The following is a 13,835-nucleotide window of genomic DNA, read 5'->3' on the forward strand; positions in this document are numbered from 1 at the left end:
ATGAAGGGATCTGACACACAAGGCAAGAGAAGCTTGCAGAAAAGGATCCATCCTACACTGGAGCTGATATTCCCAAGCAGCCCATACCCGTTCCACTGAAATGCCAGCACGGAGCAGGCTCTGTGGCATTGCCTTCTCCACTAGTCCCTAATAAAAGGCACGAGCCGGTCTCTTACTTTGTCCAGCTCATGGTGGGCTCTGGGAAGCCTTCAGCATCGCATATCAGGGTGACGGACTGGCCGAGGTTGGCGGTGGCATTCACTATGCTCTGCCTGGCCTGGACGGTGGGTGGCACTGAAGGAAAGAAGAACTGTCAGGGGTGGCTGTGAAAACCCGGAGGGACCCAGTGGCCTAGAGAAGAGGCACATCCGGGGGACCTCAGGTCGGAGGGTCACAGCCTAGAGGTCAAGAGTCCCGGGCAGCTGCAGGGCTAGTGTGAGGGATCTAAATTCAGACGTGTACAAAATAATTACTCTAAACGGAATAAAAAAGGCACCCACAAACATGCGTCAGTGTTTTTCAACAATACATAATGTCATTGTATGTATAGCAACGTATAATACTGTTTTCCAACAATACAGCTTTAGAAGCTACATTAGTATGTTTTATTCATTTAAAAAATAGTATTAGACTTAAGAAATAGTATTCAACTTATACTAGCTATTTATCATTATATATTTTCTTAGTCAATGCGTATTAAACTTACAACTACCATGGTAAGTGGAACTTGATGTCCAAAAGGAGGCTCTTGATACTGGAAAAAGTTGGAAAAGCCTGTTCTCAGTGGCTAAATGGTTAATATACCAATTCAAAATGCATCAGCTTACCGAGTGACATTTCTCTGGGATTGTCATAAACAACCGTGTGCACAAACTGTTTCTACCAAAAGGACTGGGAGGGGGAGAATTTGGCAAAAAATATGTATCAACAGCCAAAACAATTCGACCACGATTTACTTATTTTCTTAGTACTGACATTATAATTTCCTGTAAACATCTTGTAAATGTCAGATCGATTCCACGGGTGTCTTTATGTGACACTGCAAATTAAAATTGATAAGCCCGTGGCCCAGGATTCTGACTATTCTGAGGACTGAATTGATTATAATATTTTCTTTGAACTTTGAGCCAGAGGACTAACCTCATGATTACAGTAGCATCAAGGACAATGAGGGATGAGTAAGAATTTATCGGTAAGCATGGGGAAAGTTTCCAGTTCCGTAAAACAATGAAGGACATTCAAGAGTTGCACTAGAAGTCTTCGGAGTTGAGGGAGACCCAAAAGGCAAGTGTATTAAGGAAAAAACAAAACAAACCAGAGGCTGTGTAAGGAGGAGGGATTCAGCTGAGATGGATATGTGAGTCAGGACAGGATTTATTTAATAGACCAAAGAGGAAATTACAGAGGATGATTTGCAGTAATGGAGAGAGCAGGAAGAACAGATCTCCTCACCATTCACAATGACCTGAATGTCCTTGAAGTTGATCTCCCCCCGTGCCAGGATCCTGCCCTCGCAGCGATAAGTGCCCTCATCTGTTTTCTTGATGCCCCGGATCTGCAGGTAGTTGTTGGACAGGACTATGAATCGGACTAGAAGAGACAAGAGGCGGGTTCATCCAAGGATCAGTCAGAGATCTCAGGTATCTGCAGGCAGGTCACAGAGCCTTTCCTCTTTCCTAGCTGCAATCTTACAGGTGGGGCTTTAAGCTGAAATATAGGAATATGTTCTTGGCTCTGACATACAGCCAAGAGCAAAAGTCTACTGAAAATTTGTCTTTCTCTTTAGAGAGAAAGTCAAGTGCCTGAATGGACAAGCTACAGACATACACCCATTCAGGACCTGGAAAGTGCATGTGGTTGGGGGACACTGGCATCTGAGTCTGGGCTGTAATGCTTCAGAGGCTGGCTGAGGTGGAAACCCTAGGGGACTTGGGGAGCTTGGGGGGAAAGGCAGCTGCCAGGGAATTCAGGCCTCACCGTCTTTTTTCAGGATGACATCCCGGCCTTTGTGTTTCCAGATGATGGTTGGGGGGAGGGAGCTGACCACATCACACACGATCACGGCATCTTCCCCCTCCCTGAACTCCTGTGGGGTTGGTGCATTCTTGAACATGAGCTTCTCTGGAAAATGAGCGAGAGAAGAGTGAGGGGAAACAGCTCGTCCTCCCATGCAGACCGCTTTACGCTAGAGCCATACTGCTTGGGTTGAGCCGTGGGCAACTCTCAATCCATATACCCAGTTGCACAGGACAGGGTCCCACCCCATACGTAGCCAAGACGCCAGGCAAAGCAGCTGGTATAATCAGGGGAATATGGCATCAATGTTTGGCAATCAATGCCTGTTCACTGAGTGCTGAATTTATCATACTTTGTGTAGAAAAGGGTCTGTGGAGGGAAACAAGAGTCTTTCCCAAGTGTTCCTTGCCATGTGGGGTAGTGCCAATGAAACACAAAGCACAGGTGGAATGAACTGGTAAGACACCTAGTCTACAATGATTGGTCATTAGTCCTTTCTCTGTCTCCCACTCTGACACCCCAAACTCAGCCTTCCTAGAGCAGTGAGGATTCTGAAGAACTGAAGAAAGGCAGGCTTAATGGCAGTAAATACTCCGGCAATCAATACTTTCCATTAGCTGTCACCCACCATTATACTGGCCAACGAGTATATGCATGATAACAAGGTAATGAGATGCCACCTCCAGACCTGGTTTCAATGACAATGGGAACTGCCAGCTCCGAGCGGCCCAGAGTGTTCAGATAATGATCCCCCACACCCCACCGAGCCTCCGGACTCCATTAGCAGCAGGGAGAGTGAAATAAGAGGGAAAACCTGAATTGTACAACAGTCAGTCAACACTTGGGGAAGGGATGGGGAACTCTTAACAGCCCTCTGGGAACTGTGTAATTTGAAATTAGAGAACACAGGCCAGAGGGAGGTACCTGGGATCAGCATGAACCGGGGTCGTGAGTTCTGAGTTGGCCAAGGATCATTTAAGAACTCCTCAAATGGAGTCGGAGCTCCTATTAGGTCAGCTCAGAAAAGACTTAAGGAGTGGAAAGGAAGAAGCCCTCAGCCGGCCCTCTGCTGCCATCCCACTCTGCCTGCTGCCCACGTGTCTTTTGGCCAAAGGAGAGGACAGGGAAGATGGAGGGAGACAGAGGAAGCTCTTACGGAAGATCTTCACGTTGACCGTGGCCTCCGACTCGCTGCCATCCTCGCCAGTGACCACGCACTTGTAGATGCCGGCATCGTCAATGTTGGCATTGTAGATGGTGAGTGTGGAGGAAGAGTCGTCATTCCACACCACGGAGATCCGCTGCTGGTTTGGGGTGAGCTTTTCTCCATTGGGGGAGAACCAGGAGATGTCTTTATCTTTGGCATCTCCTGCCACTAGAGACGAAGAGATTATTTTCAAACCACTTAAGTTGGAAAGACAAAGTCCCCTCCAGGGTGACAGCAGGTTCTCAGTAAGAGCTACTGAACAAGAGATCATTGGGCTTGATGATCAGGGAGGGAGACCATGTACATGAGGACACAACACAGCCTAACTCTGGGCTTGATCGTTATGTACACAACACCACTTATAGTAATTGGAAAGAACTCAACCACCACGCGCGCCAGTATTTTTCGGAATACCCCGTGAGGGAAGAGAAGAGGCATTTGTTGAGGACCTACTGTGTGCCGGGCTCTAAATGAGGAGCTACAGCCCCACAAAATAGGGAGCAAAGGGAGTTAGTGTCTAGGATCGGAGCTCAACGGCGTAGCCAGTCTGAACCAACTGAGCAGCTGATTTTTGAGGGCTTAGATTATGGCCTCCAGAGAGGAGGATGAGACACCAGCTAGTCTAGGTGTGTGGATTCCAACCAGTTTTATTCTAGCATCTGCCAGCACACATTGGCCTGTCATTTCAGCACCCCACCTCAGACAGACAAATTATTCTCCTTAAATGCTGCAAAGAAGGCAGCCAGAACCACTCATGCGCCCTTTCCCTGGGCCCCCTGGGAGGGGGAGATGCCACTGCTTAGTGGTCTCCAACTCCGATCCGGAACAAGGGCTCTGGGCACCGCCTCTCTGCGCGGCGCCCTTCCGCAGGCCACACCGCCTGGCTCTGCACAGATGCTTAGTATGGAAATGAGGCAGCCTTCCTTTCAGGGCCCATCATGGTTTCAATAAATATCGCTATTTGCAAGATGTGCAGTGGGTTCCATGGCTGCATCTCCAGATCATTTAAATCGCTGCAATGAAGGCAAAGCCAGAGTGAACACATCCGGCGGCCACGAGGCACCTCAGCCGGCGCAAATTGCGATTGCACTGAAAGGCCCCTCCCTGTCCAAAGCCGCTTGCTAGATGTCAGTCTACGCCTAGCTGAGCTCAACGTCCCCGGTTCTTCCATGATCCGAATCCCGGTCATGTCACAAGCAGAGAACCCAAAGCCTAATCACAAAGCTTTCACTCCACGTTTCCTGATGACTATCTGAGCTGTGGAAACGGGGCATGTTTTCTCAAGAAAAAACAAGGACACCAGCTTCCACAAACCCAGAGCTCTGGGGGGAGCAATGGGACAGGATACAGGTGTTCACGACCGATCTGGAAAACCCAGGACCCACAGCCTCACAGCAAAAGAGACACCGGGGCTCCATTTCCTTTCAGGCAAGTTTCAGACCTTCTTGGATTTTCCTGTTCTGGCAGATTCTAAGAAATAAGCCTTACACTGACCCACTGAAGCATTATTTCTGAGGCAGCACTATTCTCCGTCATCATTTACAGAACTCCGGGTCGATATGGAGCAGGGGATCTGCGGTGATTTGCTATTCTGGGAATTTGTGCCCAGACTTTCCTTGGAAAATCCCTAGACCTCCTCCATCACCCTGTGGAAGTCCAGATGACGCATCTCACTGTGTCGGGGCGGCCCTTTGAGAAGGGAAGGAAAAGGGCCTGAGGGCTTCCCTGGCTCTCCGCTCACACGACTGGACCGGCAGCAAGGTGGTTCCAGGCACGACCAGTTCAGCACACACAGGCCACGGGCTTCTGCTCTGCTGGCCACCTTTCCTCAAACGCAGTGGGGACACAGGGCACTTGCCTTGGCATAAGAAGAATTTGGATTCTCCAACGCTGATCTCCCCTTGGCTGGGGACAATATCCACCTGCAGAGAAACTGACAAAGACAAAGTCCAGTTGAAACACACATTAGGATTTTTGAGAACAATACCCAGAGCTTTCATTCAAAAATAGGGTCTCCCACCTCGCATTAAGAAAGAGTGAAGGCCAGGGCACCTGGGTGGCTTAGTCATTTGAGTGGCGGACTTCGGCTCAGGTCATGATCTCACTGTTCGTGAGTTTGAGTTCCGTGTCGGGCTCTGGGCTGACAGCTCGGAGCCTGGTGCCTGCTTTGAATTCTATGTCTCCCTCTTTCTCTCTGTCCCTCCCCCACTCACACTCTGTCTCTGTCTCTCTCAAAAATAAATAAACATTAACATTTTTTTTAATTAAAAAAAAAAAAGAAAAAAAAAAGAAAGAATGAAGGGAGGATGCTGTCTGGGTGGAGAGCTTGTCACCACCCAAAGAATCCCCAGTTCCTATGCCAAAGCCAGGAGTGGTCATGGTCCGGACCATTTCCTGTGGAATTTCTTTCCACTTAGACGGTATGAGGTCCCTGGGGAATTTGGGCTGACCCTCGCTCTACATGTTTCTGACCTCTTGAGAAGGCTACGCTCCTGCTCCAAAGAGAAGCACTTCTGGGATTCACAGAAATAAAAGATGAGCTCCTTTTGGATGTCAACCTGAAGCATTCCCAAGGCTGTGTGACGAGGGAAGCCTGTCACTCCACACCTCTGCACAGGGGTCTCCTGCCAGCTCCCCTTGTCACCACGCTTGATGACTACGGAAAAGGGTTCATTGTGATGATCCGGATGGATTTTGAAGCACAAGATGCCCAAACGCTCACCCTGCCTCATGACGAGGGGACCCACACCCCTCTTTCTGTAAGAGGAGACAGCACACAACACCATTGCTACAGTCAGTCAGGCACTCCTCTGCAATGCTGCCGTTGCTGCCCTGCGGGACCCCGTCACTCCTAGTGACTCGTACAGAATTCTGATTTGAATATGCACACACTCGGTCATTCTCCTCCACCGATAAGACAAAATACGCTGCCCCTGGATGCCACAGATTGCTCTATCCATTCAGTTCCTCATTCACCTGCTCGGAGCAGATACCTGCTCCTCGTGAAAACAGAGTTTTAGGATAGGGAAAAAATGCTTTTATCCATTTGGATTCAAACTCCTTCTGCCTCCCTTCCAAATCTGAAAGCTAAAAGCTAACGGACATTGGGTTCAATGCATGTAGCTTCTTAGAGCTGATGTGGAGGAGGGGCCTGGACTATACAGGCTGGGTAATAGAGACTCAGGGAGCCCTTCCTTAGAACAGCCATTTTCTCTGCACAGCAGACCGGGAGGGAATGCTGGTTGCCATGGAGACTGACTCCAGGCTGAGCTGCTGTCTGTGCTCCTGTGATGAAAGGACCATGGTGCTCAGCAGAGCCGAGGGATCAAAGGGCCTGCGTGGGGCTGGGAAGGGGAGCCTGGGGACATCCAGCTACTGGGGGAGGGTGGGGCCTTGCTAACCATCCACAACAGACAAAGCAGACCACGGAGAACCAGCAGAGGCTTCAGAAGGAGCCAGGGCACGAGTGAGGAATCAGGCACAGAGTTCAGGCCGGGGGAGGATGCTGAAGGCTCCACCGTGAGGGCAGGAGGGGCTACTCAGACTTCTCTGGTGCTGGTTGGGAAGAAATGGAGCAGTAATCCGGGGGCAGCCAGTCTCTCTCAGGCAACTTCACTGGGTTGACTGGTGATGACTCATCTGGGGCCTAGATGGAATATCACTGGGAGCAATGAAAAGGCTCCCCTACCTTTCCTGAATTGCCACATAGCACACAGAGCTGCAAAGGAACCTAACACTCTGCAAGTGTCACTAGCTGTGGCTGCTACTGTCACTCTGGACAGAGCTAGGTGTGCTCAGTTCTTTTTTTTAATAAAAATTTGTTTTACATGTTTATTTTTGAGAGAGAGAGAGAGCGAGAGAGCGAGCGAGCAGGGGATGGGCAGAGAGAGAGGGAGACAGACTCTGAAGCAGGCTCCAGGCTCTGAGCTGTCAGCACAGAGCTCGACGTGGGGCTCGAACCCATGAACCGTGAGATCATGACCTGGGCCGAAGTTGGATGCTTAACCAACTGAGCCACCCAGGCACCCCCAGGTGCACTCAGTTCTACATGGAGGGAGCCAGAAGGAGTCTCAACCAGCACCAAGTTCCACCTCCTCATTTTCTGGATGAGAGAGAGAGGTAAAGTGACTTCACTAAGGTCACCTCTATTTAGGGCCAGCCAGGGTGGTGGTGGTGGCAGCTGCAGAGCCCAGGCCACTCGGCTCCCAGGTAAATGTCCTTTCCATCATGCAGTGTTTCCTCTGTGAGTAGAGGATAAAACGTTTTCATTCATTCCGTTTAAGGAACAATCTGGAGACCCTGAAGAACAACCCTCAGATTCACCATCCCCTAACAGAACAGAGCAAGCCCAGAGCTGGTAAGGCCTTTAGTATTTGGGGGGCACAGGGCCTGACAGAGGGGGCCACAGGCCAGCGCCCTCCATCGTGAGGCCAGCCAAGACCTTTCCATCCATGTCTATGGCTCACTTTCCACGGAACAACGGGTCCATGAAAGCCCAGGAGCTGCGCCTCTATGATCTGTCACGTAAGTAATGGTCCTTGCTGGAGTTTACTGGGGCATTCTTTAGAGAATCAGAGGCATATTTCTGCCCGAAAGGTTCACTGGCCCATATGCTGAGCATCAGCAGCCAGCTTCAACATATGGATCCCGTTATTCTCACCGAGCCCTTATTGCTTTGAGAAGGATATTCTTATCCCAACTGAAAAAACAGCCTTCATTTTTTCGGTTCTTTTCAAACAGAACATGACTCTCCAGGGGCCAGAGAACATGGCGAGGCTCAAGAGTTTCATACCCAAATGTGGCCAGTATCCTTCTCTGGGCCGTGGAGAGCAATCAGAAACAAGAATTTCAAAGGAATTCCCAGCTTAGCCCGATCCCACGCACACATTTATCATCACAGAGGTTTTTGAAAGAAGACATATCCATTTAGACTCCTGGCACATAGGGAAAAGATAGTATGATTCCTCCTTCAAAACACCAGAATCAAAGCTGGGCCAGAGGAACCCCAGCCTCTCTGAAAGTCAATGCTTGGATGCTTTCCACTGAAGCACAATGGCTGATTCTTCTTCCCCAAATTCTGAACCTTGAATTATTAGGTTTAATAGCGGTACGTGGAAACCCTGCTCTAGTCTCCAAACTCTTTCCATGCACTTCGCGGTGCCCCCCGTCCTTTCTTACTCCATTAGGCCTTTCGTTGTTTGCAATAAAAATTCCTACCTCAACTTTTGCTTTTCTCCAGTTGCACATATAAGTGAAATTTCCTAACCAGGCATAACTCATACCTTTAAAGAGACCTAGGAAAACATTTCTCCCAGAAAAAGTATCTCAATTCTTGCTTTGCAACAAATGCTCTGCCATAACACCATGTGTTATCCTACTTCATCATAGACGCTTCCAAAGATACACGCTTTCACAGATGGGTGTCTGGACCTGAAGGGACCCAGGTGCTTCCAGCACCTTCCAATGAGTATTCGTGCCCCATGGCCCCCTACAGCCAGATCACTAGTTCTGGTTCACAAAACATAGTTTATTACTTCATCTGATGTTCACAATAGTTCCGAGACATAAGAAGGCTGACCTTATGGTCTCCGTTCTACACAAGAGAATATTAACGCTCAGAGAAGTAAAATAACTAGCCCAGGGGAATTCAGCTAATGAGCAGTCAATAATCAAAGTCATCTGATTCTAAGGCTCCAGCTCTTCCTCCTACACTCCACAACTACCACTAATGTTTGTTTGCTTTCCTCGTGGACTCATTATGACCTACTGGTTACCATTTGCTCTCTTTCAAAATCATGGGCTGGAAACAGCAGAGTGTATGAACATCTTATAGTCAAGCTGCTGCCTTCATTTCTACCCTGGTTAATTCTAACTGGCATCTTTGCCCACAGATTATCATAGCATTATAACTCCTATTTCACAGGTGGGAAAGTGGAGGCTCAAAGCCATAGGAAATAATAATGGTGGAGTCCAGATTCCAAGCCAGGATGGTTAAGTCCCAGATATCTCTCCCATATTCTTTCCATCCCTTGTGATCAGACAGAGAAAGGGTTCTCTTCAGAACAGAATGATTACCCCCTCTCCTCATCTCATTTAAAAAGTAAAATAACCCTGGGGGAGATCTGTAGGTTTTCAAATGAATTTTCTGTTTAAATGTTTTTTTTTTAATTGATGCTATGTTAGAAAAGATGCAAACTTGTATAGCAAACAGCTTCAGATGTAGACAGGACTTTTGTAACTCAACTTCTGGCAGAAGTAAGACAATTTCCTTCAGTTGCTAAAGAAAAGTGAATTCAAAATTTCAGTTCATAAAACATGCTAAGGCATTTATCAGAAGAAGTAGAACTCTTACTAAGGCAAAGTAACAGAGAAAAATTATCCTGATTTCCAAAAGGAGATCATGGATTTCACTGGAGTCTACAACTTGTTGATTCTCTTTTTTTTAAAAAAATTGTCAAATGTTTTGATTTTTGAGAGAAAGAGAAAGAGAGAGAGAGAGAGAGAGAGAGAGAGAGACAGACAGACAGACACAGAGAATGAGTGTGAGCAAGGGAGGGGGAGAGAGAGGGAGACACAGAATCCGAAGAAGGCTCCAGGCTCTGAGTTGTCACAGCACAGAGCCCGATGCAGGGCTTGACCTCATGAACCACAAGATCATGACCTAAGCCGAAGTTGGATGCTTAACCGACTGAGCCACCCAGGTACCCCGATGCTCTTTGGTTTTACTGGTTTTCTTTTCAGATTCTAATGTGCTTGAGGAGGTAGGAGCTGAGAAGAATGTAAACCCAGGTCTCTCCCAGGGCTAACTGAAAATATTTTCTTGTTGAATGGTGATAAAAACATTGACTGCTGAGGAAGATGGATTAGAGATGTGCAGTGGGCCCAGAACCAAGGTAAGAATTGGTCACCAATTCAAGAGAAGGGTGAACAACAGAATGTTACTCTGATAAGTGACAATTTACCACATAAGGGATTTTCTAGAACATATTTGATAACAGCTAAGAATTTTTTTAAATTTTTTAAAATGTTCATTTATTTTTGAGAGAGAGAGAGAGAGAGAGAGAGAGAGAGAGAGAGAGACACAGAATGCGAGCAGGGGAGGGGCATAGAGATAGGGAGACACAGAAACCGAAGCAGGCTCCAGGCTCTGAGCTGTCAGCGTAGAGCCTGATGCAGCTCTCGAACTCACAAACCCTGAGATCATGACCTGAGCCAAAGTCAGTCATTTAACTGACTGAGCCAGCCAGGCATCCTGTTAACAGCTAAGAATTTTTGAACAAGGAATCAAAGTGTCAGTATATAGTATTTTGTTAGTTATTGTTCCAGAAATGAACCTTGAACATCACCATACTTAACCACTTCCATGGAGAGTTGCTTTTTATTTTTCAAAATCTAACTGAATGCTAAAATCTCTTTCATGTGACTATACCTATGGGAAATCCAGATATCTGACCCAGGGGCGTAATAACAGAGGCGCCTCCACTCTTCAGTCGCAGTTTGCTCCATTAGCAAAGTACTCGAGGGAAAACATAGGGTAACTTTACTACTAAACCAACCAAACTCGATGAAGGCAAAACCAAAACCAACATGGCAGTATTGGAGCATGCATGACGCCCAGGACTCTGGACCAGACTGTTGAGTATTAATCTCAGATTTGCCACTTACTAACTGTGTAATCTTACCCATGGTATTTAACCTCTCAGTGCCTCTGCTTTCTCATCTGTAAAATGGGAACAAACAGAACCCTCTTCATGGGGCTGTTGGAAAGACAATATGAATTACTACATGTGAAGCACTTAGAATAACAGAATAATGTCTGACACATAATAAATATTTTATGCTTAAATCTATGCTAACAATCCTTCCCAAAGAAATTATTTTGATCACAATTTTTGAGGGAAGCAATGTTTCTCTCCATGGTTTAAGATAAACTTCCTGAACGATCCCATTGGTCAGGTAGCCCAATTCCATTCTACACTAATTTAGATATTTTTTGTTGTTGTTGTTATTGAGAGACAGAGACAGAACATGAGAAGGGGAGGGGCAGAGAGAGAGGGAGACGCAGAATCCGAAGCAGCTCCAGGCTCTGAGTTGTCAGCACAGAGCCCGACGCGGGGCTTGAACTCACAAACCGCGACATCATGACCTGAGCCGAGGTCGGTTGCTTAACTGACTGAGCCACTCAGGCATTCCTTTAGATATTTTTAATTGCCAGTCATGACTTTATTGGTATAAAAGATGAGTGAATTCAATCAGAGGCAAAAAAAACCCCCTAAAACTCAAAACAATAATGGAGGCTCTCTAGACAAGCCACTTCACCTTGGCCTCAGTTTTCTCATCTGTAAAATGGGGATGATGGTAAGACTGAATTCATGTGGCTGGACTGTCGGGATAATTAGATGTCCAGAGAGAGACATTGTTAAGTAGTCAGGGACTGGAGCCAGAAAGACCTGGGCCCAAACCCTAGCTTGGACGCCAAGTAACTCTGAGTTCTCGGGACAATCTCAGAGCCTATTTGCCACATGTATAAATGAAAATAACATCCCTATTGATGTCACAGGGATGTTGACATGATTTAGAAAGGTAACGTATGTAAAGTACCAAACACCAGACTGAGTTGGTTGTTTTTTACATGGCGATACATATGTGATAGTATTTTGAACTCTCTCTCTCTCTCTCTCTCACACACACACACACACACACACACACACAGACACACACACACCCCATACAAACAAAATCTCTAATAATGCTTGTAGTGAGAAAAAGATAATGGAACCTCTTATAGACTACTGGATTCAACCTGCCCCAAATCTCTTAAGGGTTATTTGAGTGTGTGTTTGTATCTATGTGTATATACAGTACATCTGCTGTGAGCCTAGATACATGTGTAAAATAATGCAACATGGCAGATTGCTATTTGTTGCAAATAGCAGCTGGACATAGGTAAGATTATCTCATTTGGGGAGAGAAAAACAAATAAACTATTAGTTGCCCATACTTGACACATGGGCCCTAGAATTCTGGCTTGAGCTACTGTTGATAGCAGCCGGGAAGAGGAAGAAAATGAGATAGACTGTTTCACTTTCAAATATTAACCCAAAAGTTAAATGTCATTTTAAGCGAACTGTAAAGTACGTGTTCTCAGAGATTTGGGCTTCAGGTTCTGTATGCTATGATCATGATGGCAGACCATATTCTAATTGCCAGTGGAAGCATCCTCATTGCTCACAGCTGGCTCACAGCAGTAACGGAAATCATCCCGAAGCCATCCTTAGGGCTGCTTGGTTAGGGCCCCATCTACGTAAGTGCTGAGAGTTCTAATTCCCATCGTAACCTAAACACCCAGAAATGATCTACATTGGGTATCCAGGCCAACTAAGTTTACAACCAAACCCTTGGGAAACCTGTGTGAAACCCCCAAAGGCCTCAAACCCCTGGCTTCCCACAATATGTCAGCCATCCCAGTAAGGTGAAGGAAGCCGTTTGAGAAAGCTGTGGTCTTTCCCAGTTGAGAACACCAGTGCACATCAGATGTGGAAGAGAATTCACCCCTGGAACGGGAAGCAAGGAGGAGTCTTGGGGATGGTGGAGGGTCCATTCTTTATCCATTAGAGTGGAGAAACCAAAGCTCCCCGTGTGAAAATAAAGCCATATGCAAAAGTTGCAGACGTATGCAGGCATTTCTAAACCAAATTTACTTCAGGAGATGCTGGGCACATACAACAGACAGGTTTCCAAAGTCTTCCATTTTAATAAAGCCACCCAAACTGGGCAATGTTTACTTGCAAAAGCCATGTAATAGGTAATCCTGGTGAAAATTCTCTTCAGTGTCCTCAAATCTCATGACTCTTCCAGAGTGATGGGGGGAAGGGTGCAGAAGGTAGATGTGGCTTCAGAATTCTTCAGCTTTCCATGCCATGTGATACTATTATAGATACTGTGATAAGATAGCAAGGAAGAAAAACACCTGGGCATCACTGCACGACCGAAGCCTACATGACTGATCTGATATCCCTGCGCCCAGAACATTCTATCCTATGGGATTCTGGTAGCCAAACAACAGAAAACCCCTTGCCGGAGGCAGGAGGCTCTCTTTCTTAGTGTTATACATTACATGAGCTGCTGGGGATCAGGAATAATTGGGTACCGGCTCTGTTTCACAGGACTGGCTTCAAGTCAGAACACAGAGCCAAGGCATATAACAGCTTCAGTTTTCCTGGCCTCCCCAGTTCCCTGGGTCAAATCACCATTTCATTAGGTCTGATCAAACGGTTTGCTTTTATAGAAAGAAAGAAGTCAGTGGTTTTAAGCCATCATTGTCTCCACAAACTGCCTAAAAGCTAGAAAACTTCACTAAGGTCACAACACAGTGTCCCGTGCTTCCGGTTATAGGGCAAGAAGATCTATACGTTGGTTTAATCTGTTCAGAAGTAATAGGCTGATGCTGGTGGCCAGGCCCTGACTCCCACCTCTAATCCCCATCCCCAGGAAAACACACTCCGGAGCACTCTGGAGCATCTTTAATGGGTAGTTGGAAGAAATGACACAATGGGCTACTAAGGAGGCCAAAATTGACCCAAAGAATTTCCACACGACACCAGCAGATCAG

The 13,835-nt window shown here is 46.8% G+C and overlaps 1 protein-coding gene across 18 annotated transcripts in view; it reads right to left on the reverse strand.

Moving 5' to 3' along the window:
• The window catches only part of NCAM1 (neural cell adhesion molecule 1), a 312,604-nt gene that overhangs the window by 62,055 nt on the left and 236,714 nt on the right, over positions 1-13,835 (reverse strand). For all 18 annotated transcript variants that reach the window (XM_053900497.1, XM_053900496.1, XM_053900495.1 and 15 more), the window contains exons 2-6: positions 5,082-5,156; positions 3,173-3,391; positions 1,978-2,121; positions 1,453-1,590; positions 177-294 (exon numbers count right to left, since the gene is read on the reverse strand). In XM_053900497.1, coding sequence (XP_053756472.1) covers positions 177-294; positions 1,453-1,590; positions 1,978-2,121; positions 3,173-3,391; positions 5,082-5,156 — 694 coding nt within the window. The remainder of the gene's footprint in view (positions 1-176; positions 295-1,452; positions 1,591-1,977; positions 2,122-3,172; positions 3,392-5,081; positions 5,157-13,835) is intronic.

Source organism: Panthera pardus, unplaced genomic scaffold (assembly GCF_024362965.1).
Source record: "Panthera pardus isolate Hobbes unplaced genomic scaffold, ASM2436296v1 HiC_scaffold_12, whole genome shotgun sequence".
Lineage (NCBI taxonomy): Eukaryota > Metazoa > Chordata > Mammalia > Carnivora > Felidae > Panthera > Panthera pardus.